This window comes from Saimiri boliviensis, chromosome 2 (assembly GCF_048565385.1).
Source record: "Saimiri boliviensis isolate mSaiBol1 chromosome 2, mSaiBol1.pri, whole genome shotgun sequence".
NCBI classification, from domain to species: domain Eukaryota; kingdom Metazoa; phylum Chordata; class Mammalia; order Primates; family Cebidae; genus Saimiri; species Saimiri boliviensis.
The window spans coordinates 238,278,340-238,305,821 of NC_133450.1; the positions used below are offsets into that span (position 1 = coordinate 238,278,340).

The 27,482-nt window shown below is 55.4% G+C and overlaps 1 protein-coding gene across 10 annotated transcripts in view; it reads right to left on the reverse strand.

Moving 5' to 3' along the window:
- WNK2 (WNK lysine deficient protein kinase 2) overlaps nucleotides 1–27,482 on the reverse strand; it is a 133,545-nt gene that overhangs the window by 49,136 nt on the left and 56,927 nt on the right. For all 10 annotated transcript variants that reach the window (XM_039474848.2, XM_074395576.1, XM_074395575.1 and 7 more), the window contains exons 8-18: nucleotides 20,643–20,934; nucleotides 15,904–16,103; nucleotides 11,981–12,136; nucleotides 11,291–11,485; nucleotides 8,918–9,529; nucleotides 6,293–6,586; nucleotides 5,684–5,733; nucleotides 4,667–4,835; nucleotides 4,461–4,577; nucleotides 630–800; nucleotides 482–527 (exon numbers count right to left, since the gene is read on the reverse strand). In XM_039474848.2, coding sequence (XP_039330782.2) covers nucleotides 482–527; nucleotides 630–800; nucleotides 4,461–4,577; nucleotides 4,667–4,835; nucleotides 5,684–5,733; nucleotides 6,293–6,586; nucleotides 8,918–9,529; nucleotides 11,291–11,485; nucleotides 11,981–12,136; nucleotides 15,904–16,103; nucleotides 20,643–20,934 — 2,302 coding nt within the window. The remainder of the gene's footprint in view (nucleotides 1–481; nucleotides 528–629; nucleotides 801–4,460; nucleotides 4,578–4,666; nucleotides 4,836–5,683; nucleotides 5,734–6,292; nucleotides 6,587–8,917; nucleotides 9,530–11,290; nucleotides 11,486–11,980; nucleotides 12,137–15,903; nucleotides 16,104–20,642; nucleotides 20,935–27,482) is intronic.

Sequence of the window (27,482 nt, forward strand, 5' to 3'; positions counted from 1 at the left end):
AGACTTGGCACCAAAGGTCTAGGGAACTCCTTTAGCCTATGGGATTTTCTCCAGGAAGGGTGTGGGCAGAGAACACTATTCCCAGTCATAATCCCTATCACTTCCCTCCGTGAAGCAGGTGGTTCCTCAGGCCCCTTGGTAAAGAGGACTTAGTGACGGGTTTCTGCCTGCTCTTCCCTCATACCAGAGGACAAGGGGTGCACAGTCAACCTGGGGTGCCTTACTGGCACCCGGAAGCTCCCAAGAGGGTCCCTGGCGTAGGCTTGGCTTCTGGGATGCCCAAGGCACCATCCATGAAGGCCATGATGCTATTTGCAGGTGACAGCTCCTGGGACGGGACAGCTGTCCCCAGATGGGAGCCCCCTGGTCACCACATGCTTCCATAATCCCCCCATGTGATAGCCAAACCCCTGAGAATATGCTGAGCAGGGGCTTTTATCAAACGTCCGCTGAAAAGCAGGGAAGGAAGTTACAGACTCACCGTTCTGCTGATACACGGGGGCGTTGGCTTGGGATCGCCGGCTCTCCTGAATGAGGTGGAGGGTCAGAAACGAGTCCACTGAGCTGCCGCGCCCACCGCCCAGCTGCCACACTCTTGCCACCTCCCAACCAGGATTTCACAACCTCACCTCCCCGGTGCCCAGGCCGCAGGTGCTGAGGTGTGGCAGGCTGGTCCCTGGGTCAGAGCCACGGTCGGCATCTGTGTCCTCGCTAAGCATGTCCTCCGCCTTGTCCATGACATCTTTCATCTGCTCAATGAACGTCTCCCGCTCGGCCTGCAGGATGAAATCGTGCTCCACCTGCAAAGAGATGCGCTACTGATGAGGACCAGCTGCAGGGCCAAGACTGCCCTGGGTCTTCATCTGGATTGACGGATGTCTACCCTATACCAGGACCCAGGGGAAGACATGGGGAAGGGGTGTGGTCCCCAGACAGGGGATGGACAGCTCAGCAAGTGACATGGATGGCCCCAGGATGGGAGGAGAGCAGCTTCATCTTAAGAAGCAACTCCCCGCTCCAAGCCAGGGACCTGAGCCGTCATTGTCCTGCCCCAGCTGGAGTTGGTTACAGACCCTGAGGCTGGTGCAGCCATCTGCAGAGCAGGTGAGTACACAGGACGGAGGGGGCCAAGGATGGGGACTGGGAAGAGGGGAGGGGGTCCACCTGGGCACAGGTGCCCAAACAGTCATGACAGATAAGGAGGGTGGGATTGAAGGCAAAAGCTCCAGCCAGCAGGAGGTTGTTGGGGGGACAGAAAGCATCAGCGGGATGGGAAGGCTATAGCAGGAGGGCCCCATGTCACCTCTCGGTCTCTGCACCTCCAGCTCTCCCAGCCTCAGCCTTTGACCTTCAACTATGGCCCCGGCACACATGCAAGCATGGCCTGATGTCCAATGAGCAGCTCCTGTCATGGCTGAGGGGAGGTCCCACGCCACAGCCTGGAAATCATGAAGCCTCCAGACCAGGGGCTCAGGACACATCCACAGTCCCCAACTTTTACTGTGGACACGTGGCCCCAGGCTCACACCCGGCTCTGCCTACATCCTTGGCCACTCAGGCAGAGAGACTGCTGTGCATCTCATCAAACCATACCAATGAAAGAGGTCAGCTGGGGTCCAGACCCTGCCCCTTTCCTGCCATGGCACCTCCTCCCACCTACACACCTCTACAGTCACCAAGATGCTCTAGGCCTGGCCTGGAGCATCCATGGTCCCAGACCTCTTCTGGGATGGGCCCATCTGCCCTATTTAACCAGCTGGCTGCAAAGCAGGGCTCCTCTGCACCCCACACTCTCCTGGCATCTCAGACGCCATCCCCAGGAGTACCACCTGCATACACCCCTAGACAAAGTGCTGGCTTGTGCTGTGTTCTGTGATTGAGTTAATTTAGTGTGGCGTGTGACTGTGATGTTGTCTTATGAGGAACAGTACATTGTGGCCAAAGGTGAAGCATCCTGCCAGCTGTGACAGGAGTGCTCCATGCGAGAATTTAAACAGTGTTCCAATTCTGTGAAGCTTTCACTAAACGAAGTTGAACTGGAACCCCTTTGCAACTCGAAAATGTTTTCCTATTATGTTTCTTTTTAAGTATGTGGAGAATAAAATTAATTTGAAAACAAAACAAAAATCTAAAAATACAGGGTCCAGGTATAACCTGACTTTAGACTCCATGCCAATTAAATGAAACCTCTGCAGTTCCACCGAAGGGGCTGGCAAGGTCGTTATGGTTAGAATGACGAACCTGAGGCCTGAAGACCTCTAACCACTGACGGGACATTCAGGGACACCTGGTGCCTCACGCGCCCAGGAAGAAAGTCCACAGGTCAGGCAGGAGCTTGTCTGAACAGCACCTGTCTCTCTGGCCACACCCCCACCCTTCAACTCAGGCCCCTGGAGCCACTCTGTTCCCGGGACAGGAACAGGTTGTGACGGGGGGGGACTGCTGGGCTGTTTTTATGGACCGAATTTGTGTATCTGTAGCATGCTTACTACAGACAGGTATGCTAGGTGACTTGGTTTACTAAGATGACAGAAAAAGCAGTAAAATAAGAGGAGCATCTGAGTGCTGAGTGTAAAAACCAAGTCTGAGAAGATGCTACTTTTACAAAGCACACAGCTAAAGAATAGCCACATCACTTACTGTGCAGGATTTCCATGTGTGCTGCTCACAAAGACTCACACACAGAGACACACAAGAAGAGTGAAACCAGGGGACCGGTGGACAAGACACAGGCTGATGTGGCTGATGCTGTGTGTGTGGCTTCCTGCTCCGGCAGGCAGGTGCTGGAGGAGTCAGCTGCACAGACAGCATCAGCCTGTGGCTGAGTGATAATTTCACAGGCATTCACTTTATTATTCTTCTTTGTCATGCTTGAAACATGTGTGTATAAAGTAACACAAGACACAGGTTAAAGCCACAGTAAGATAAGAGATGTTCTCCAGTTTCAGCAACCCAGCGAGGAGCTGGCATTCCTGCTGTGCCGAGGAACCAGCTGCTGGCTGCTGACAAAGACTTCCCTGACCAAAGTGCAGCTGGCGCCTCTGACCCACCGACTAGGCCTGTCCTGTCTTCAGCCTAAGCCAGTTGTAGTGAGAATTCCCAGCCTTCCTATCTGACCATATTCCTCATCTCCCGCCTTTGAGGTTGAACAAAGCCTCTCACCTGCCCCCAGCAAGGATCCTGTTACCGGGGTTCCTCCAGAATCCCCGACTTTGATGTCTCCTCTTAGCTATTTTCCAGCCACCCATCCCCACACTGCTCCTTGGCTATGATTCCCCTGTGGTCTCTGCGGCGTGCAGTTAAACTCATTCTCTCTCCCCTATTGCCGCAGTCCTGAGTAACGTCTTTCCGACCACTGCAACAAGTGTCAGAAGAATATCTCTAATGCTGCAGGGGACTATGCCCTGGGCCTGGGCTCTGGGAGGGCTTTGTCCAAGGTGTCTCTGCAAAGCAGATACTAAGGCAGGAACTCGCTCCCTAGGAGCAGAAAGCCAGGGGCTTCCCCTGCGAAGCCCACATGGGGGTTTCATGAAGCCAGGGCAGGGGCCTCAGACTTCCAGGGTGATGCAGCCCAATGGGGTAGCCACAAGGTAGATACATGGGGCAATCTCTGTTTTTAACTTGAATGGAGTATTCTATTCCCTACTCATGCTGGCCCACTCCAGGCACTTGGTGGCCATCTGGAGTGAGAGCTACAACACTGTCCAGTGTGCTGCCAGCCCCTTTAGGACTTGGCTTCCTAAACCTCACTAATGCAGGAATAATGGTCTGGAGAGAATATTCTCCTGGAAGGCAGTCACAGATGGACCAGGAAATTTGAGGAACACACATGCATCCCTTCCATGTGTTCCTTCGTGTGTACTTTCAGCTGGAGAGCTTCTGAGGGCCCAAAAAAGATCCCCACTCCCAGCCTGGGTCAGGTGCCAGGGACCACAGGTGTGGGGCTGTGAAGGCCTACAAGGTGCTTATGGACTCAGGTTGGTCTGCACAGGCAGGGAGGGGTGCTCCAAAGGGAGGTGCAGGCAGAGTTGCATGGGGGCATGGGACGTGGGTCAGGGCTTGGAGCCCGCATCCTAGCTGGGGAGGCTGGAGGAGGCTCTAAGCAAGGACCACAGGACATTAGACTCCGGGATGCCCTCCCCATGCCTTACTCAAAGAACCTACCCACAAGCCTTCCTTTTATTTGGAGGAAAGGCTCAGGTGCTCCAGAATCCCTCAGGGAGCAGCATCTTAGAAAGTTAAGGACACATCCTTCAAGCTGTTCTTCCAAACCCAAGGGGTTTCCGCCCGTTGTGGGGAAGAGCCCGTGGAGTAAATGGTCGGTACTGCCCCTGAAAAGCCCCTGGGCCGGCTGACACCTCAACACAAGGTCAGGCTCAACATGTGACCTGTGGCGCTCTGCTTGGGCTCATACGCCCCCAAGGAACACTGGGAGCCAAGCTACCCAGACCCAACCTCACCATGTACGTCGCGATCTCGTCAGGCGCGTCCCCATCCAAGTCGAACTTGAAGGTCACCATCTTGTGGTTGTGCGTCTCCAGCTGGCACTCCACCATCTTGTCCCCAGTGTTGCACACCTGGAAAGGGTACAGTCAGCCCCCGCTGTGCGCACACACCACGTGCCATGTGCACCAGCCACGCCCCCCCACGTGCCCCGCCCACTTACGTTCAGGATGGTGAGCCGGGGCCGGCTGGCCCTCTCCTGCCGCGAGCGTGCGCGCGTGGACCTACGGTGGTGCTTCCGGGCTGCCCTGCCCTCCAGCCTGCCCCCTCCAAAGGCGCCTTCACAGCTGTCACTCAGCTCTTTTCCAGAAGTGACATCAGAACCTCCGTAGCTGGGCAAAAACCAAGAACGTTAATGGCACCAAAGGACAACCAGCAGGTCAGCTATGGTGGGGAAAGTCGGCTTCTATGGCACAGTCTGGAGTCTCCAGGGCCCCAATTTGTGACTTACGGAAGCAGTCCCTGTCCTGTGTGAATACCCCAAGCCTACTTCTGGGCCCACACTCTGCTCCCTGCTGCACTCAAGTGGCACAGGCAGAGGGAAGCACAGGCCTCCTAGCTGCTGGCTGCATGACCCTGGTCCTCTCAGTCTCCTGACCTGTGAATCGGCCCCTGTGCCTCAATTTCCCCATCTGTGCCATGGCAACAGAAACACGTCAGCCACTGTTGTGAAGCCAATCCATTTGCAGTCTTCAAAGTGCTGAACACAGGCAGTGCCCCGTACCACAGGAGAGTGGAACAAATGGTCACGGTTCACATAAGGACATGGTTCATTTCCTGAAATACCTGTGCCTGTAGCCCAGGAGACCAGAAGACCCAGGATCTGGTCTGGATTCAGCCCTGTACACAGAGGGCCACCCTCCCAGCCCCCTCTGAGCCTCTGGGCACTTCGGATTCCACCCATAGCCTCTCCCTTCAGGAACATTCTCAGTACTGCAAACCAGAGCAGGGACCCAGAGCCCAGCCAGGGGCCTCAGACTACCAAACTCCAACAACAGCTGGCAAGACCCAGCGAGGAGGCCCCTGAGGCTCCATCAGGTAAGGTTTGAAAAAGCCCTAAAGGCACCAGGACAAACTGTACTGGGTTCCATGGGAAGCAGCAGCAAGAGCCAGGCTGAGTGGCTGTACGGGCCTGCGCCCCCCGCACCGGTACTTCGAGGTTGAGGCTGGGCCACAGTACCTCTCACAGCTCTGCGGGAGGCCGGGCGGCTTGTCCTGTGAGGCCTGCTCCTGAAATAAAAACGCAGAGAAAAGAGAACGGGTCACGCCGGCTCCCGCCTCCCTGTGGGCACCGCCGCACAGTCTGCGCTCCCTCCCCACCTCCTCGGCCCAGCCTGCTCCCCTGCCTTCTCCTGCTCTCTTCTGCAGCCAGGTGGGTACGACCCAGGGGGCACCACAATGGGGGCAGGCTTGGAGGTTTTTTATCTTGTTGAAACACTTGGAGCCAAGTGGATTCATAAAAGCTGGGAGCCACTTCCTTTCCGAAAATGTAACCCACTTTGAACATCCCTCAAAGAGGACACACTGGTTCTAGGAAAGCTTTTCACAGTCTCTTGCATCCTGTCCCAGGGAAAGCATCCTCTAAACTATGTCTATAAAAATCACACCCTCTGTCTTGATGTAGCTTACAGAAAGTGTGAAATCTAGGGAGAGATGAGAACAGGCCCTGGATGGCTGTGCCAGAGCCAAGCAACCCTGACCTCTAGGGCTAAGACCCCAGGTCACTGTGCAGACTCCTGGTGGCTGCAACTACCCAGTCCTGGGACAGGTTGCAGGGAGGAGTACATACCTCTTGGGCCGGTTCCACCGTCAGCTGGACAGCTGGGCAGGGGCTGGCGATCCCGGGCCCACCAGGCAGTGGCGGGTTTGCTGGTGGCAGAAGTGTGGCAGTCTGGGTGGGCACACTCTGCGCAGAGGCGGACACCGTGGCCAGGGAGCTGGGGAACTGAGGCAGGAGCTCAGGGGCAGCAGGCAGCAGCACTTCCGGCAGAGGCGGAGAGAGGACCGCAGCCGGTGGCACAGGCACAGTGGGGACCTGAGCAGCGACGTCTACAGCATATGGAGCTGGGTGGCCAAGCAGAATCTGGGGGCACAGGGGACAAGGTGCAAGTCAGGCTTGACGCTGCCTTCACTGTGGGCGCGTGCCCAGGTGTGTCTGTGAACACCCCGGCAGAGAGTGGAACACCCCTGTCCAGTCCACACCCTCCCCAAGGGGAGCCCTGTCTCAGAGCACATTTCGCGGATGGAGTGAGCAGAAACAAACAGGAATGGGCATTCTCACACCGCTTTCTGTGTAGGAGTCTATTTGTGTAGAAAGGCCAGGAACAGGGCTCCGTCTATGAACCTGCCAAGCTCAGCTGAAGAGTCAGAGGGCAAGACGCAGCATCGGAGCCAGGCCCCCACCACCCCTTGGGGCCTAGGGCAACCTGCCCCATCTGGCCCCTGGTCAGAGCACGTACAGGGCACCTCCCACCAACACCTGCCACCTTCCAGAGGGCGACTGTGGCTCAGGCTTGGCTTCCCCACTGTTCTCTCTCTAAAAGCTCGTTGGGAGTAAAAGGTAAAACAAGTGGGGAAGGAGGGACCATGGACTGGAAAGTACCAGTACCATCTCCCTTCTGTCCCCAGTTTGGAGTTGAGAAGGCTGAAAATTTAGAGGAACTTCTCACCTCTAGGGCTGGAAGGAGCAGCCACATTCACTGAGCCTGCTGGCCCTGAGACCCTTTGTTGGCAGCCAGTGGTGGGGTCAGAGATACCCCAGCCTGGCAGGTGGCCACTTCCCTCCTGGACAGACAGATACCGCAGCTGCTGCCTTCAGGGGCCCCCCGGGGTGGCCGGCCCAGCTCATCAACAGACTTCTGGACCCTTCCCTGGACGAACAGCAAGGACAGCCACTGAGTCTGGCAGTGACCCCTCTCTAGCTACTACCTGTGGCCAGAAAGGCTCTTCAGGTAGGAAGGCCCAGACAGCAAGGTCTCCCTCCTGCTCCCCAGTGTGGGCCTTGGCTTTCTGAGAAACAGACCTGACTGCGAACCAGCAGGCTCTGAGCTGCCACTAAACCTGCCGCTGGGCAACACCACTTGCTCAGGTGGGCCCCAGAACAGATGCGATTCTTCCCACTCACTGTCTCATCAGATGCCACCCTGCTATCCATCCCGTTCCATCGCTTCCTTCTTTACGCACAAAACCCTCTGGAGACATGACAGCAAGAAGTGATGGCCAGGAGGAACGGCGCGTAGTGGGGCATCTTACTCCAGACTGGATTCAACACTAATGGAGCTGGGGGCACCTGGCACAGGGATGCTCCACCCCAGGCCCCTTCACATTAAGCTATGCCAGCCGCTTTCCTGCGGAGGCTGAGGCTCAAAAGGCCTGGTTGTGCCAAACTTACAGGGTTGATGGGGCTCAGAGCTGGGGTGAGGCCAGGTGGGTGGAGGCCAGGGGAGGAGGCCCAGGTGGGAAGATACCAAGAAGGATGGGACCCAGGTGGAGAGGCCTAGGTGCGAAAGGGCCCAGGTGGGAAGGCTCCCACACCAGCCTGTCTCCCCTCACTCAAGTTTGAACAGAATAGTCTGTAAGCCCCAAAACATGAGTGGACTGTAGGGCTGTGGATCCCTGTGGGAAGGCTTCCCATCAGTAGGGTGCATATCCTGTGTTCCAGAGCGCCCATTCACAGCCAGCCAGCATGCTGCCAAGGGGTCTCCACAAGACCTGACACCAGGACACGGTCCTGGGTCCCACCATGATCACCCTTGCAGCCAGCAGCGCCACCTGCCCCCAGCCCCCGCCTCACTATTGGCCTGGCTTCCTCACCCTCCCTAAGATGAGGCTGTCACCCTGCTTCATCCTAACAAAGTGCTCTTTGGCAGATGGAGTGAGCAGGAAGGTCTTTCTGCCCCGCAGCGGGGAACGGGGCAGCAAGGCTTGGCAAGATCACGGCTGGAGAGAAATACTGAGGTGGTGGCACAGGGGGCACGGTCGCAGTCTGTCCTTTAAAGGCCAGACCTCAGACAGATGCCCTGTGCCCCAATGCAGGCCACACCAAGGCTGCCAGATCAGCCCTGGATGAGGGAAGGTGCAAAGATGCCACAGAGCTGTGGGAAGGGAAGGACATGAAACCTGTCAGCCATGGACTCGCTCGTCTCCTAACCCATCCGAAAAACAGTCACAGATAGCCCGCGCTGGCGCCAGCCCCTGCCTCCCTCAGCCTCACACACAACTCTTCCTGAGACAGGCGGCCCCGGGCACAGCTGCCTCCTTGCCTGGCGCCCAGCTGCTGGGGTGCTCAATCAAGGTACTGAGGGATAGCACGGGCCCAGCAGGAGGACAGAGCAGCCAAAAGTCCTTTACCACTCTGGGTCCTGAGGGCCCCCCACATGCTGGGACGGTGAGCTGCTGCCCTGCAGGTGATTACCTGGCTCCCTGGTGCAGCAGCCGGAGCAGCCTGTTCAGGAAGGTGGGGCTGGAGGGGCTCAGGGCGCACAGGCAATGCTGGCTGCGGGGGCAGCACGGGTTGCGGGGGCAGCACAGGTTGTGGGGGCAGTATGGGTTGTGGGGGTAGCGTGGGTTGTGGGGGCAGTGCCGGCTGTGGAGGGGTGGCCCGAATATTCTGCACCGTGTGGTGGGGGGAAGGAGGGACGTCAGTGGGTGCCATCTGCGGGAAGGCCGCTGGGTACACAGGTTGGGCCGGGAGCTGGGCCACAGCAGGATGAATGGACAGGGCAGCCACGCCCGGTGGGGCCACGGCCAGCAGGGGGATGGCGGCCGGTGCATTTGGCACGATGGTCCGGCAGGGCATGGCCAGGGGCGCCCCAGGGGGATGGGGCAGCTTCACAGCCTGCAGAGGCAGGGCTGGGGATGCAGGGGGGAGCGGGGCAGCAAGGCTCGGCAAGATCACGGCTGGAGAGAAATACTGAGGTGGTGCCACAGGGGGCACGGTCGCGGTCGGCAGGTCTGGGAGGGCCGGAGGGAGGCCATCGATTCCCGCCAGGGGCGTGATGGGGGGCACGACAGGAATCGGGGGCATCTGAAAGAGACACAGGAGTGCGTCAGTGTGAGCCCCAACCAAGGGTCCCTGCCCACAGCGCTTGCATGCAAGGACAGCCACAGTCATTGGGGACAAGGGGACACAGGATGAGGAGAGCACGGCCCTCTTCCTCTGAGACACCTTTGTGTAGCTGCTGTTGAAGGGAACCCAGACATAAATCCAACATAAGCAGAAATCCCAATCAGGTAAAGCTCTTCAAACAGAAAAGGAAAGTTGGCAGGCTGGAAACGACCTGCTAGATCACCCCGGCCCAGCGCAGGGAGGCCTCCCTGCGTCCACACTCATGACAGCCATGCTGGGGCTCCGGGGGGTTGGACAGCTCACATACTGTGAGCAGCAGGGGCAGTGACCACGAGTCACAGAGAAGTGACTTCAGAGCCCCGGAGCATTTTCATTCGGAAGGGCTGGGACTGTCAGAGCCACCAGACTGGCCCTGAGCATCTGCAATCACCTTAGCCTGATACCGCAACATGTACAAATTCAAGTTGAAACCTAACTTCTTAGAGGGTTCTCAGTGAAAGAAAATCTTTTTGCCACCTTGGCTGGCTCAAGTGACACCCCTATCTTGTCCAGCCTTCCCACAGCCGGAACTCCAAAATCTTGTCTGCATCTTCTCAGCAATGCATGTGCCTTCCAGGGGCAGCTGACGCCAGGCTGCGTGGATTCAGCACTTCCGTCTTTGACAGCCTTCCGGTCCATGCTGGTGTGTGTGCCCTGGCCCACACCTCCATGCAATCAAGAGGCAGTAAAAATGCACATGGACTTCTGTCTGAACAAGCAAGATGACGATTGCACTAGACCTTGAAGCCACCTAACATCCTATGGCGACATCTGGGTTTGAGCGGTAGGTGAGACAACATCTAGGTGGGGCTCATGAATCGCAGGAAGACTTGCTTGTCCCATCTTCAGAGTGAAGCACACTTCCAGTCTTACCACTGATCAGTCCATCGGGGTCACTAAAGGCCTCTGTAATACCTAGAATCCTCCATGCCATTTACCTGGGCAATGGTACCCTGGCCCCAGCTACATTCTGCACCAGTTGCATGTGGTTGGGTCTGATAGTCCCCAGAGAGTCAGCAATGCCACCGGCTGGCTCTGGAACTCCAAGAGCCACATGCCGCATGACCCCAGGGAGCTCCACAGAAGAACGCTCCTCCATGACAAACCCACCCGTTTTCTGTGCCAGCCCAGCAACCACCTTGAGACTATTTTCCATGACCTTGAACTAAAAAACTTTTTCCTTCCTGGATGAGCCTGGGCACATGGGTACACAGACAGCAGATAGGCACATTGGTGGTAGGGTTCCAGCTGATGGGGTGCTGGCCTGCCCACCCTCCCTGAAGGACCCCATCTGCCACTCATAGCCCAGAAGGTGTCATGGTCTGGAAGGACCAAGAGTGGCCTGCCAGATTGGGAGAAAAGGTGAGGCTGGAAGGCAGGAGACAGCAGCCCAGCCAGCCACCAAGAGAGGCTGACACTCATGGGTCCAGCGTTGTGAGCAGGGGAAAAAGCACAAGTGGCCTGTTGTGTGGGTCCCTGGAACATTCCTGGTGCATATGACTGTGCACAAAGCCCACGCTGCCCACCCCGGACTCCCTAGCCCAGCCCCAGCTCCCTGGCCAGCCCCACCCCGGGTCACAGGTCACGTGCACAGACAAGCCCCTGTGGGTGTCCTGGTGCACCAGCTAGGGTCTGGCAAACTTGCGCCACCATTGACGGCAGCTGTCAACCTAGAAGTACCTGTGGAGGGACTTGAGCAAGCGGCTGCAGGGGTGCCTGCGGCATCTGGAGGGGCTTCAGCTGAGCGGGGGACCCCACCTGGGAGGCTGGAGCCAGGTACTGCGGCAGAAGAGGGGGCACCGGCTGGAGGGGGCCCACGGGCTGTGGGGCCAGGACCTGTGGCAGGGGTGCCGGCTGGGCCACCAGCGGAGGAGGCTGGAGGGAGAGAAAGCAGCTCCCCTTAGACCACCAATCTGCCCAGACGAGTGCACCCCACTGGTTAGACATGACAGGGTATCAACCCTCACTCTCACATGTACACGCAAATGCTCACATTCACACATGCCTGCACATACACTTGCACAGTCACATGTATACACATTCAGACACAGAGACCACCAAACTGCAGCCAGCTTGGAGCCGTGGGCACAGCAAATCTTACAGAGACATTGTGAATAAGCAGAGCCCTCCATGTGCAGGGTTGCAATGCTATGCACGCATGGAAATGTGCACGCAAACACACACACACACACACCCCACACACACGCTCACGTGAGCCACCCCCATCCCTCAGCCACACCAAAGACCTGGGGGAACCACAGAGGACGTGAGTGAAAGGGCCTGTGGGAGGCGCTCACAGACCTGGGCCCAGGGGACAGCAGAGCTTACTGTCTCCCTGGAGGGAGTGGCCACAGGAGGCGCCATACTCACCTGCTGGCCGGGGGGCACTGGCTGGCTTGGGCCCGTGGGCACGGGGGTGCTAGGCGGCGGCAGCACGGGAGCAAAGCTCATGGCAGAATCTGGGAAGTGCTGCTGGAGGGGCGGAGGGCAGGCGGGGGGCGGGACGGAGCCCACCGGCAGGCCAGGCTGCAGAGAGCAACAGGGCCACACTCAGCAGCGGCTCTAAGCCACCAGGCCCACGCTCCTGGGCAGGGGCGAAGTAGCCTCATGTCATCCCTGTGCCTGGCCCCCACCAGCATCCCTCTTCCCACGAACATGACAGCTGAAGCAGTGAGGGGGCCCCGGGCATCATTCACAACAGTGAAGGGCCAGCAATAGCACAGCTCCCAGCCCAGGGGCGCCAGGCACATCGGCCCTCGACAGAACATTGAACAACCACAAAAAAGGCCAGCACAGAGGCTTCACAGAACCATGGAGAAAGGCTCCTGAGGACATTAAAATGGGGAAGCTCGGAGGGGCGCGGTGGCTCAAGCCTGTAATCCCAGCACTTTGGGAGGCCGAAGTGGGCGGATCACGAGGCCAAGACATCGAGACCATCCTGGCCAACGTGGTGAAACCCCGTCTCTACTAAAAATACAAAAATTAGCTGAGCGTGGTGGCGTGCGCCTGTAGTCCCAGCTACTCGGGAGGCTGAGGCAGGAGAACTGCTAGAACCCGGGAGGCGGAGGTTGCGGTGAGCCGAGATCGCGCCATTGCACTCCAGCCTGGTGCCTGGCGACAGAGTGAGACTCTGTCTAAAAAAAAATGGGGAAGCTCACGGTCCATATGACTGACTGTGTAAGATGAAAATATATACATAACTCACAGACGATATGGAGAGAAACGGACCCGGGAACAGCAGCATGTGAGCACTCCAGCAGCAGAATGAACACAGACCACAAAGGAATGGGAAATCTAAGCTCTCAGAATGGGAAATTTGTCACCATTAAGGAATTGCTGCAAATTTGTTAATTTTGTTGGTGTAATAATGGGATTGGGCTTTGTGTTCTGAGTCCATATTGTGCAGAGCCAGGGGCTGAATCATTTACAGAGGCATTGTCTCGCTGTCTGGGATTTACTTCAAAACAACAGGAATGTGAGGAGCAGGCGGGCCTACAGAGAATCACGGTTCTTCCGCCCTGCCATGAACGTTCTCTCCCGTGGGATGCTCTGGATCATGTGAGTAACAGCATGCCCAGAACTGCCCTCCTCACTTGTCTTTTGCTGTGCGTACTTTATGAAAGGCAGCATGGGGTGAGTGGTTACAGCAAGTATATCCAAAATTGAGCCGGGCTTCTGGATTCACCTGAAGCCAGGGAGTGGAAGAATGGGCCTGACTGGGCCGCACCATATCTGTCTACCAGCTTTGGGCACTGTGCATAGCCCAGGAGCTCGGGCAGGGCCCAGCGACCTGGGAACAAGTGGCCTTGTGCTCCCGACAACCTCCAGGGCAGCCTGGCAACCCCATGGTGGCTGTTTCTCCTTGTCTGTTTCTCCTCCTTCACTGGGTGCCGTGGACACATCACCGTGGCAACCCTCCCAGGAAAGGCATGGAGGGGTGGGGAGAGCCCTCAGCATACCTGGGGACCCCTTCCATGCCTCATCCTTTCTGAGTAAGGTGTCTTTGCATCACTAGGTAGGAAGATGAGAGTTGAGCCCCTGGTCCAAGGTGACTGTACCTGCGATGTCCCTCAGGTCTCCTGGCTTCCATGCTGATGCTGAGATCAGCAGCATCACTGAGGCCACAGGAGAGGGAGCCCAGGCCCCGTGGGAGTCCAGGCCAGGAGTGCCTCGTGTGGCATCACACGGCATGGGAAGCCCTAACCTAGGCTGAGGAGGGATAAGAGCCAGGCAGAACATTCCAGTCCAGCTCCAGTTCAGCCCATCCTCAAAGCCAAGAGCCACCACTCCGGAGCAGCTAGTAGCCTTTTCTTTTCTTTTTAAAAATTTGTTGTAGAGACATGGACTTGCTTTTTTGCCCAGGCTTGCCTGGAACTCCTGGCTCAAGTGATCTTCCTGCCTCGGCCTCCCAAAATGCTGGGGTTACAGGCATGAGCCACCACATCCAGCTTGCCTTTTCATTTTTTTTTTAGATAAGGTCTCACTTTGTCCCCAGGCGCCAGGCTAGAGTGCAGTGGCATGATCTCAGTTCACTGCAACCTCCGCCTCCCAGGTTCAAGCAATTCTCCTGCCTCAGCCTCCCGAGTAGCAGGGACTACGGGTGCACACCACCATGCCCAGCTAACTTTTGTATTTTTAGTAGAGATGGGGTTTCACCATGTTGGCCAGGATGATCTCAATCTCTTGACCTCGGCCTCCCAAAGTGCTGGGATTACAGGTGTGAGCCACCGCGCCCGGCCCAGCCTTGCCTTTTCTTAAATGAGACCTTTCTGCTGTTTAAAATTCTACTTCACTTCATTTTATGAAATGAAGAAAACTGCAAATGAAAAATTGCAAATGAGTTCTGGGGCTACAGTCAGCAAAGGCACACTTGGCAAACAGCTTCAACTGCTTTTCCAAAGGGCCTTTCTGGACCCTTCCAACTGAGCAGGCCTGGGAAGGACGATCCCACATGCAAGGATACAGCAAGGCAGCCAGCAGGACAGAGGAGGCCAGAACAGCCCATGTGCCATGTTCAGCCGGCATCAAGAAGACGGGCCACAGCACTGAGTGTACAAGTGACAACCAGCAGAGTCAAAGCACTAGGCAAGAGCTGTCCGCTAGGGGAGGAGCTTGGCCCGGAGTACACAGTGGCTGCACCTGTGGTATCCCTGCTTAGGCTTCCCAGCTCACACAGAAGGTGAGATGGCCCATCCCATAAACCACCCTCTGAGACTGCGTGCAGTGGCTCACACCTGTAATCCCAGCATTTTGAGAGGCTGAGGAGGGAAGATCACCTGAGGTCAGGAGTTTGAGACCAGCCTGGCCAACATGGTGAAACCTCGTCCCTACTAAAAATACGGAAATTAGTCGGGCGTGGTGGTACGCACCTGTAATCCTAGTTACTCGGGAGGCCAAGGCAGGAGAATCGCTTGAACCCGGGAGGCGGAGGTTACAGTGAGCCGAGGTCACACCACTGCACTCCAGCCTGGGTGACAGAGCGAGACTCTGTCTCATATAAATAAACAAACCACCCTTCGAGGGTACTAGTCTACTACCTGGGCTCATGGGTACCCTCTCTGTGGCTGGGCACTTGGGACTGTGAAGAACAATCGTTTCGATTTCTGAAGTGTTTTTTATAAATAAAAAAAAAAAATGCCAAAAGTGACCCCCCTCATCTTAGTCTTTCCCGTGGGAATCATGCCACAGGTGTCGCCACGGCCGGTGGCTCCATCACTCCTTCCCCTCATCCCCACCCGATGTGCACAGCTCTGACTTTAACAGCTACACGGTGTCTGGGAGAGAAGTGCCAGGAGCCCCTCAGAAGGCTGGGCAGTGAGATCCAATCTCAGGTTTCCTTCGTACAGATGATGCTTTTCTGTGATCGCTGCAATGGTCTGAGATAATGTCCCAGGCCCAGGGCACCGTCAGTGGGTATGACTGTGGCCATGGCTTGTCCCCATGATCACTGTGACTGCCCCCCAGGGGTGACCACTCAGCTCTATCACAGTCTTCCAAACTCTGGGTGTCCCAGGGTCTGTTTTCCAGTAAGGTGTCTTTCCCATCTAGTAGGTGTTTACGGGACCATTGAGGCTACCCAGCCAGCAGTTCCACAGTTGGCAGGAAAGACAGGGCTTTCCTCTGGGCCTGAGTTTTGAATGTCTCCCAGGGGAAGTGCGGCTGGAAGCTGACCACAGGCCACTTTTAATGCTGACCACAGTGCAGCACAACCTGGACAGCCCATCACAGACTTGAGAGCTCTCAGACCAGGTAGTGGGGATGGGGAACTGGGTGCGCGCGGCCCTCCGACTCACCGCAGCCATAGGCTGCTGGAAGGCCCCCAGTGAGGGCAGGCTCTGCGGCAGGACGGGCCCCTCGCTCACAGGGGGGCTGCACACACACGGGGCGGGGGGCGGCGCTGCGTCGGCAAGGGAGCCGAGCACCACGCTCTGCTGGCTGCTCTGCGAGTCCGAGTACACGGTGGAGCCCTGGCCGCTGTCGAAGGTGCTGTCCGCTGGGGAGGAGAAGAGCAGGACTTAGAGTGGACATCTCCAAATGCCACATGAACAAACACTGGCTCATCTGCATATTTCCTTCTGCAAAATAAAGGCTTGATTGTTTCTCCAGATCACATAAATGACCCTTGCATATCGTTTAAACAATCAACTGCTACAGAACCGCACTGGGGAGGCTGTCACTGTGCCCCCCCCCACCCCAACACGGCCCATGTCTAGCCAGCATGATGGCAGGGTGGGTACATCTTGCCGGTCCTCCCACAAGGCAGGTACCCACAACCAGCCTGCCATGGCATGGGTAGCAAGCACACATTCCAGCTCTTAAAGGCACAAGGAACTCAGGAGGCCAAAGGAATGTCTGAGTTAAGAAAAAGCTGATGTCTTCACTGTGGAGATAAATAATCCACAGTGTTTTATAAGAGGGGAGGGTGTCTCAGGACTCTGACCACCTGCACAGACTACGGCAAAGGGCCCAAACTGGGGAGACTGAGGTCAAGGGACCAGGTCTAACTTGGTTGGAAAATGGGGCCAAGGTGCCCCGAACACCCACAGGGAAGTCTCGAGAGGGGCATGCACCCACCATTCCCCCGTGTAGTGGATGCAGTGGCAGGGGTTAGCACCAAGCGCCCATGGCCTGAGCTCCCCAGAGGCCACACATGGCTCAGGCTGGCCTGGCCCTGATCAAACCCAAACAGACCCACCTGCCCATGGGGGCACAGACGGGACCCCAGAGCCCACAGGCTTCTCGAACTACGGTGTGCCTGGGAACATCTTCGCCTGTGGGGCCAAGCCAGCAGAGGGGAAAACGAAAAGCTATCTGAAATGGTACTTTGGGTTTACTGCTTCCAGATTCCAAAAGCTACAGAAACTTCAGAATTTACCACTTACAAACACCAAGCTATTTTTCATAGGGGCTGCATTTTAGAATATTGTGTCCATTTATAATTTAAACAAAGGGGAAATCTTGTTGGCTTGGCATTAAATTAACTTTTCCCAGGAATGGACAGAACCTATGGTAACCTAAGAAGACATAAGAAATGCTGAGGTTTAATTGTGCAAAACCAATTAGACACCAGCTCTGATTTTTAATGAGCCAAGTGGTCATTTCCACTTAAAGATGAGAGGGGAGAGGACGGGGAGGAAGGGGGACATGTGTATGGACCTGACGAGTTTCAAATAGAGCAATTCTAACCATATGTGTAGCATTTTACTTTTTTTGTGGGGGTTGGGGGGGGAAGAGGGTCTCACTGTCATCTGGACTGGAGTCTAGTGGTGTGATCACGGCTCACTACAGCCTTGACCTCTCACATAGCTAGGACTACAGGCATACACCACCACACCTGGATAATTTTTTTGTCTTTTGTAGAGATGGAGTTCCACCATGTTGCCCAGACTGGTTTCAAACCCCTGGGCTCAAGTGACCCACCCACCTTTGACTCCCAAAAGGAGCCACCATGCCTGGCCCACATTTTACATATTTAAAGTGATTATGTGCTGGGCACGGTGGCTCATGACTGTAATCCCAGCACTTTGGGAGGCTGAGGCAGGTGGATCACGAAGTCAGGGGTTTGAGACTAGCCTGGCCAACACAGTGAAACCCCATCATTACTAAAAATACAAAAAAAATTGGCCAAGCGTGGTGGCATGCACCTGTAGTCCCAGCTACTTGGGAGGCTGAGGCAGGAGAATCGCTTGAACCTGGGAGGTGGAGGTTGCAGTGAGCTGAGATTGTGCCAGTGTACTCCAGTCTGGGTGACAGAGTGAGACTCCATCTCAAAGAAAAATTTAAAAATTAAAAAAAAATTAAAAATAATGTGAATATGGGCGGGGCATGGTGGCTCATGCCTGCAATCCCATCACTTTGGGAGGCTGAGGCGGGCAGATTACTTGAAGTCAGGAGTTTGTGACCAGCCAGGTCAACAGAGCGAAACCCCATTTCTACTAAAAACATAAAAATTAGATGGGCTTGGTGGCGCATGCCTGTAATCCCAGCTGGTAGGGAGGCTGATGCAGGAGAATCGCTTGAACCCGGGAGGCAGAGGTTGCAGTGAGCTGAGATTGCGCCACTGCATTCCAACCTGGGCAACAGAGCAAGACTCTGTCACACACACACACACACACACACACACACAAATGGTGAATGTGTTCATTACCTACACAATTAAACAGTTTGGAAGACATTTTTGAACCTATTGGCAAATGTGCTACTACAGTCATCAGCTGCTTAAATGGAGTCACCAAGAAACCCTTCGCTTGGTCAGGACCCTTGGTTGGCAGTTCAAGAAAACACAAGGGAAAACTGTGAAAACTGACCTACTGCTGCATCTTCCAACACACTAACGTGTGTCTGTTTGCCTATCTTGTTACGTAGACCAGGTTCTTCTTGGATTATGGGGTTCCCGCTCTTACTCGGCACCTCCCAGAGCAAGGTGCAGAAGGCTGTATGGGGTACTATCCATTCTGAGAGGGGGTGCAAGGATGTACACACACGCACATGTGTGAATGGGAGTGTGCATGTACATATTCACGTACGAGTGCCTACATGTGTGCCTGTGTGTGCATGTGCGTGTGTTCACATTTGTGTGGGGTGTTCACATGTGTGTACACACACGTCATGTGCATGCAGGGTGGGTATTTGTATACCCACATGTGGGGCATGCAGGTCTGTGTGCCCGTGTGTACACATACGTGTGTGTCCACATGTGTGTGCATGTGTGGGTGTGCCTACGTATTTGTGTGTGTTCTATGTATGCCTATGTATGTTCACGTGTGTGGTAGGCTATATGTGTCCACTATTTCTAGACGAACAGTTAAGAGATTGGTAGCGTCTGTTGCCTGTAGGGAGGACAATGAAGTGATTTGCTACCTCCTGGCCTTTTTGAATTTTATACCATGTGGCTATGTTACCTACTTTATAAAGAAACTGCAATCAACGAATAAAAGTGTTTTTGAGAAGTGTGGCCATGGCCTCTGCACAAAGCACACAGAATCCTTCTCAGCCGGCCTGGAAGTGGACCTGTCTGCAGAGAGAACCCACACTTGAATTGCAGGCATCAGATGGTCAATGGCTCCATCTGATTTTCCCATAGTGGATCAAACCTGAATTCTACTATCTGATCACAAGCTAAACATATTTCTAGATCCCCAAACTGTCTCCTCAAAGTTGAAAAAAAGGAGATTTTTTTAACTCCCATCCTAGAAATTGTTTAACCAGCAATTAACAATTTAAAAGTACGTAGTGCTGTGTCAGATGTGGAGAATTTTTTCTTACAAAAAGTCTGTGCTCTTTAATTTTTTAGATGTGTCAGAAAATGGGGCAATAATGTACCAGTTTTATTCTCCAAAGCAAAATACATAAATAGGCAAACCATCTCAACATGATGACCGCTAGTTCGAATTTAAATAACCTACTTTGAAGAAGTGGCCATTTCAATGATAAATGAAGGATGTGCATATTAAATAAATTAAACAGACTATTTCAGTCTTCGTACATGAATGATCTGAAATATTGGCCCGGACAGGTCCCTTGGCTCTGTCATTCTATCTCATGCTTATTCACAGAATGAACAAAGCCATGTTCCTCTGTCCTCAGCTCACTGCTGAATTCTTAAGATGTTGAGGGCACAGGCAGGAACTTTTCTGCCTATATGTGCGGAAGATGCTAGATTCTCCCTAAATGGTCTTAGATAAAGCTTGATCCAAAGTGATTCCTGCCAATTCATCAGTAACACCTTGCTGAAAATGTACAAAAGGTCTGAAAGGTTCTGCCTTCGGAGGGAGATATGACTGGGGATGGGAGATCCCCACGGCAACTCAGAAGCCAAGCCAGCAAACAGCATGCTCTGTCCCCAGGACAGATGCCCCACCTCACCTGGACTTCACATTCCCCCCAAGGGGCCAGAACTGTCATTCTCAGACCGGGTAAGGAACCTGCCCCAAGTCCACAGATCCATAGCAGAGTGTGGGATGGAACTGGCTCCATCAGAGCCCGCTGGCACAGGGCTCATTTGTCCCCATCTGTCCTGAGAACATGGACTTTAGTGAGCCTTAATCCCCTTCTGGTTACAGATCACTGGGAAATGCTGAGAAAGCCCCAGTCCCGTCCCTGAAATAAGGCTCACCCATACCTAGAGTCCACACCCTGTCTGGTGGGCTTTGGGCACAGGCCCCAGGCTGGTCACAGAATCGGGCCCTGCATATCACAGTGCTTAGGTCTGCTGGCCCCACCACCTTGGAAGTTGCTCTCTTGTGAAGTTCATGACATGCCCTGGCACCAAGGGTGCTGGCAGAAGGCAAGCCTGTCATGGGACACAGGCACCCGGCCAGGACTGCCGGGAACCACCTACATCTAAAAGCAATCACCCGCGCTACGTGAGGACAGCTCAGAGCTGCACCACGTCTCCTCCAAGGGGATGCTATGCTGACCCTCTTCCTCACAAAGCACTCCAATAAAGGAGAGGACTTCGTTTTTCTTTGCCCTGGTTTTTGCAGGGTAGGTGGGAGGGGCGTCCATGGCCACCCTACCCCTGAGCACTCACAGGCCAGGGAGGTGGCGCTGGTCGGCAACGTGGGTGGAAGGAGGTGCTGGTCGGCCTCCGGCTCCTCAGGCTCTGGTGGCCCAGGCTGCCCGGTCTGTGCATGGTAGGTCACCTGGACCTGCAGGGGCACCGGTGGACCCCTAGCCTTGTCTGGGCTGCCGACATCCTGCTGCTCCTTGGGCTGCAGCGCAGGCCAGATCCTCTCCCGCCGCCACTGGATCAAAGCCACGCGGTCACGGATGGACTTGGCCACGATCTTGATGTCACTCTCGTGGAAGAATCCAGACTCAATCTGCAAAGGCAGTCATGTGTCAGCATCGCTGGGATCAGACCATGGTGGCTTTCACCCCTTATCTAAAGTACTTTCCCATCACTGGCTCATCCACTCGGGCCACGTTCATCATCCCACTGTAAAATCATGGAGCCCACTCAGAGATGGCACAGCAGGGGTCTGCCAGGCAAGGCAAAGGAAGACCACCACCACGAAGACCTGACCTGCCTCCCACAGAGTCCACAGCAAGAGCAAAACAGAGCAACCCCATGGACAGATCCTGGGGCTCCCTGAGCTCCTGGCACCCCCAAGGCTGGCAGCAGACGGGAAGGGGCTCCTGATTGTCTCCGTGCTCGGAAGTGGGGACAAGGAACTGTGGGGAACATTTTCCTTGGCATTCTCGGAAACATCTGTGAGTCTGGGGCTGACCAAAGATGGGGAACCGGGCCACACCTGAGTTATAAATGGAAGAAGGACGTGCATTTTGTAATTAGGGGCCAGTTAGGTATGCACTCATGCCTGGCAAATTCTAAAACTGATTTACCAAGCAGAGCCTTTGAGAGCATTTGTAAAAGAGCCCCAAGGTCTCCAAAAACATCATGAGCTCGCTGAGAATATTCATGGAATAACCAGCTTCCTTCTTCTGATGAAAGAGATCCCTTTTGAAGGGCTGCTCGTGCTAGGCTGCAGTTGTAGTGACCACAAATACATGAAAACACAGGGGAAGGATGATTCCAAATCCACCTGCACTTCCCCTCCCTGAGCACCTCAGTCCTAACGGCGCTAAGTCAGGCTGGACCAGCCAGGCTTCCACAGTAGGGCGAGGTGCCCATGAAGGAGGGCGTTCTGGCTTCGAGCAGGGACGGGCGCAGAAGGACTCGTAGCTGTGGGGGAGGGGATGTGGTGACAGCACCACTGGAGACTGGCGACCCCACAAAAGTGACCAAACAAGAAAATATATTAGGAAGAGTGGATGCCGGGCTCCTCAGATGTGGAGAGGCAGACATTTCCAACAGGAACCTTTTCACTGGGTGGGAATTGGAGCTGTTGGTATGAAGCGCACAGCAGGCATGAATAAACCCAGATGCAGACTGCACAGGCAGGCTCGCGACACCTGCGTGGTGTAAACACACAGACACGTGTGTACTCGTGAACTGCGTTCACCAGGAGGGCCTGGGAGCAACGACACTCACAGCAAGGCACACGTGGAGCTCGGCCAGGACAGGAACACAGCACGACTCTAAGAAGTGCAGCTCAAGGCTGGGCAGGAGGACAGGATCAGCTCGACAGTGAGGACGTGCTTAGAGTGACAGGGACGTGCAAAACGGCACGGGAGCCGGTGCTGAGGGCCTCTCGCTGGCAAATCTGGGGCATTTTGAGCATCAAAATAAACAGTGACACAATGATGGTTTGAAGGACATGTCCACAGACTCTGACATGCATTTTGCATATGGGGGTGGCAGGAGGGATGAAGTGTCACTGCTGGTGTCAGGCGGGGTGGGGGGCGGGCAGCAGGTAGGTGTGGCCTCTCCACCTCCATCTCTCCCTCCGTTTCTCCTCTATGGCTCCCCCACCCTGTCTCTTTCCCTCCCGCTCTTGTGGATCATCTGCTCTAGGGAAGCCATGTGACAAATGGCCCTATGCAGAGGCCCTTCTGGCAGGGAACTGAGTTCTGAGGCAGGGTCTGAGACTGTAGTCCTGGCCAACACCCGACCCCACCTCACTGGGGCCCCTGAGCCGAGTTACCTGATCCCTGACCTCCAAGGCTGGGGCCAGGGCGTTTTGAGTGACTCACTAGGCAGCAATGGGACAACTCATCTGTGGAGTAGGACCCATTAAGTAGAACAGAAAACCGTGAGCCACAGAAAGGTACAGAAATAAGCGGAAAGCTTGGTGAAAAACAGGATATTTACAGTGTCCGAGCATTCTCCAAGAGACGTGTGCAGTTGCGAAAGGTGGGAGGAGCTCCACATGGAGAAGCCACGGGCGCCCTGCACCAAGCTCAGAGCCAGCATCTGCCTAACTGGCGGGTAAAGCCGTGCACCCCTGGGGGACAATGCAAATCAGCCCCTTCCAAGAGATTCCCGTGGAGACGCAAGACCTGGCTGTGACCCACCCACAGAGGGATGCCTGAGCCCGTCCCTAAGGAGAGGACGTGGAAGTCAGGCATGGAAAGGGCCCAGAGGACTCGTGATGGTGTCACTGGGACAACTGGGGACCTGAGCAGCCCGAGGCTAGGAGGATAGGCCCAAGGATTGACGGTTCTTCTGGATGAAGACAGTGCCCTAGTTTCAGGAAGCAGACATGAAAGTATTCAGGGCTTCAGGGGAATCAGGTCAGCCGCTTAGTCTCAAATGGTTCATGGAAAATAAATGGTTCTTTGTAGTGTCCTTGCAATTTTTCAGTGAGCTTGTGATTACTGAAAAATCTTTGTTTCAAAAGATACTTCTCTCTTCCACAGAATGACATTCCTTAACAAAAGCAGCCCCAGTCAGTCTCCCCTGACTCAGGAGAGACTTGAGTGGGGCGGGAGGGGTTGGTGAGGTGGAACAGAGGCTGACGGCTCAGTCAGTGGGACCTTCCCACACTCAGGGTCTCCTGCTGGCCCCAAACCAGCCCCAAGGCCACTCGGCAGCAGGGCAGCCCAGCTGGGAAGGGGGAAAAACCACCTGCCAGATCCTCTTCTGGCCTGAGAGTCCAGAGTGGACTTCTTCCAGAGAGCTTTGGAGAATGGACTCCAACCCTAGGGGGGCCTCACAGGGAGGGCGAGGCAGGTGTCCTTGTCACTGGCACCTGGGGGCAGGTATGTGCACCCGGCCAGACCTGCTTGGCCTGGGCCTCTGCTCCTGGTGAGCATGTGGGTGAGGCCATACCTAAGGCCCCAGGTGGCCTCAGGGTCACACCCAGGGTACAGCCCCACCCTTGGCCACGTCAGCCCAGATATGTGACCAGAGGCTGCCGAGGCCATGTCCCTCGACTGCTGTTTCTATTTCCTGCTGGCGCCGCAGCCTGCAGCCCATTTTTCTTTGAGACTCCGTCTTCACTATCACCCCCAGCCTTCCTCTGTAAGGTGTTTCTTCTACTGTTTTCCCCAAACAGGAAAACATTTAGCCATGGTGAGTGCCACACAGGTACATCCCATTATCAGGAAAGTATGAAGATGGAGGGAAGGGCTGGTCAGGAATTCCCTTGGGAGTCGACTCCCAGAGTCCCTTCCAGATCGAAGCTGGCTCCGGCCCCACAGAGCTGCTATTCCCTCTGCCTCTCCCTGGGGACCTCTATCCAGCCCCTTCTGCCCACCCAGTGGAACTTGCTGAGAGGTGACTTCAGGGGAAGGAGGAGAGCTCTGCCCCATCCACATTCTCTCCCAGCCTTGGGGTACTTCCAGAAGGAAGTCTCATCTGGATTCCGGAACATCTCTAAGACCTAACACTTGCTAATCTCAGGAATTTTTGGATGTTCAAGGCAGGGTCTCGCTCTGCCACCCAGGCTGGAAATGTGGATCATGGCTCATGGAAGTCTCTCAAGCTCAAGTGATCCTCCAACCTCAGCCTCCCAAAGTGCTGGGATGACAGGCGTAGGCCACTGCACTGCACCTGATCTCAGATTTTAGGAACAAGAGCGGCCTCGGAGCCAGGTTCCAGTTTCTCCTTAGCCTCAGCAGATACCAACATCATGCTGTTTCCCCTGCAGTCTAGGGCCCACGGCAGGGCTGGTGTCAGGACCCTCGGGAGGCCAGTGATGGACTCTGGTGTCTAAAATGAGCGGGAAGGAGGAATGTGAGGTTAGAACCTGGAAAGGCTCCATGGGGACCCAGTGTCGACCTGCCGGGGCATACAACCTGTCCCCAGGGAGTGAGCCCCAAGGTGGGAGCATGTGGCTTCCAGCTGCCATTAGGGGCTCCTGAGGCACTGCCTTCCCTGTTCTTCGCAGAGTGGGGCGGGGGCTGCTTATTGTTGTGCTTTAGCTGAGCACAGGTGGTGTTCCTTCTTCTGCTTGAATGCTCTATTTCACGGGTGGGGTGTTTCACGATGAAGAAAACGTAAAAGACACAGAAGCAGAGGGGAAAGTGCTGAGGCCAAGAGGCCTCTGCTGTGAACTGACACAGGAACACAGCCCTGGAGTTTAGCCGAATGCCAGGGACAGGGACTTGAGTGGTGACGGATGCAGGAGCTGTAGGCTGAGGGGGCAGCTGTGTCCCCAACCACCCTGCAGGAGGTGGGTGGGGGCGGGGAACAGGCAGGAGTCGGAGTCCTGGAAGGCTCCTCCCACTCACCTGTCTCAGAAGCAGCTAGACAAGGCCCAGGGCAGGTTCTGGGCACTGCCACCTTAGGACAGAACCCAAGATAGGCAAGGAGGCCACAATGGCTTGTGGAGGCAGCAACGCTGCTCTTGTAGAATCCTGGAGCTCTGTGTTACATGAGCTCTGTGCTTCCTGGAGGATCTTACACGGTTCTCCATGACCATGTAGTGCACAGAGGTACATTTTCAAATGTACTCTCGTGAAAATGAACCTCTTGTAGAATCCTGGGCCCCTCCCCCAGGCTTCACCGCCTGTGTTGGAATCAGCGCTGACCCAGCTCTGATGTCCCCTCTGCCACTCAGCGGTCACTGTAGCACTTGGCCTCCTGACACGGCTCCCCAATCCTTTGCACCCTCTTCCCCCAGCACCCAGCAAGCATAACCACATTCATGGAAGGAATAAGAGCGCCTCGTTCTCCTGCCCTTTCTGAGGCTGTCACCACATCTAAACCAGGCCACCCAAATGCCCTCCGTTGGCCCAGACTTCAGCACCAGGACAGAGTAACTCCCTGCAAGGTCAGAGCCAGCACAGCTGTCCCAGAACCTTCTTCATCCCTGTTTGTGCATGAAATTCCCATAGTTCATTCTCATCCTCCCTTGAGGCCATCTTCTGTTCTCTCAAAACCTCAGCCCTCCCACCAAGGGGCCAGCCGGGTGCCTCCAGAAAGATGTTCTCAGGTTGCGGCCGCCACCCCAGTCCCCAGCTTGCATGCTGCTTGGTATCTCACTCAGCACTGGCTGTCCGCAATGAATGTGTGAAGGGGCAGCTGTATTACATCAGCAGAGAAATGGTGCACCTGAAGTCACAGGACAGGTGTGCTGGTAATTATCCAAATGTAATTCACAGCAAACTTGTGGCAATTCAATTTGAAAATGTACCTCTGTGCACCACACAGTCATGGAGAGCCATGAATGATCCTCCAGGAAACACAGAGCTCATCGACCCCATTAGATCTGCTGACAGCAGAGGCTTCTCTGTCCAAGTCAGGGATGTGACCAGAGACAAGCCAGATGAGAGTGGGCCAGGTAGGGACACAGGTGGCCACTTCACTGCAGCTGGGGTGACGGTGCAGCCAGCTTGCAGGAACCCCACGGGGAAACCAGCCTGGGCACCACACCACAATGAGATGCTATAGCCAGCCTCACTGTGCCATCGCAGCCCCAGACATGGGCCACTGTGCAGGAGAAGGCAGAGCCCTGGCCGAGGCACTGGCAGCCTGAGGAGGCATCTCCTCCAGTCCAAGTCCCAGGGGCTGAGGCCATGCACTCAGGCCCACACCAGGAGCACCGCATCCTACAGCTGTGGAGAGACTAGGGGCAGCAGGGAGCATGCAGAGACCCCAGCGGGACGTTAGCTCATGTAGCCCAAAGCCCGCAGCCACACAGCCAGCCCCAGAAGTAGCCCTGTTCCACCTGCTTCCTTTCTGGGGGTCATGGCTGCAGGAAGGCAGCGAGACTGCTGCTCCCTGCACCGACCTCATGGCATAGTCTACACGATGTGCCCCAGTGAATCCCTCACGTGCCACACACAAGGGCCCCACGGACTAGCAGCTGCTGGGAGAAGCGGAGTCTGCAAAGCGGACAAAAACGCAGCTCACTGCACCCCAGTATTCCTGGCTCCAAGGGCCCAGGCACCTTCCATGACATTGCCCAGCCTCAGTTTCTCCACTCAAGTGAGTCCTCCGCAGGAGTCTTCCAGAGTAGCTGCCCCTCCCACCTCTGTGTGACCCGCCCCCATCCAGGTATGATCCATGCCCCCTCACTGAGACCCAGCCTGGCCTGGAGAGGTGGCGCTTGGGAGGAATCATCAGCCTGGAACTGATAACTGATGGACATTTTCAACAGACGTGATGTATTCAGTAAAAAGCTTATTTAACAGTAAGAAAAAAGCACGAGCACCTTTGTGGTCAGGACACATGAGCTGAGGGCTCTCCGGCCATCAGCACACTGGATTTGTTTCTGCTCGGGTGTTCACTGAAAACGCACAACTTTCTTAGTCTGCAGTACTGACTGCCTTCTTCCTAGCCTCTCGTTCCCACTGGCTTTCCCCTTTGTGACTTTGTTTTCACCGTTCCGGTGCAGACATTCCTGTCCTTCGTATCAAGTTGTCTGACTTAATGTCAACGTTTGTTCATGTTTTGTAACCAACGACAAAGACGTCTCTGTCTGTCTCCAGGCCCTGCACGAGGGTTCTCGGGAGGCAGTGTTGGCCCTGGAGCCCTCCCAGGCCAGGCTCCCATGACTGTGCCTCTCTGGCATCCGCTGCC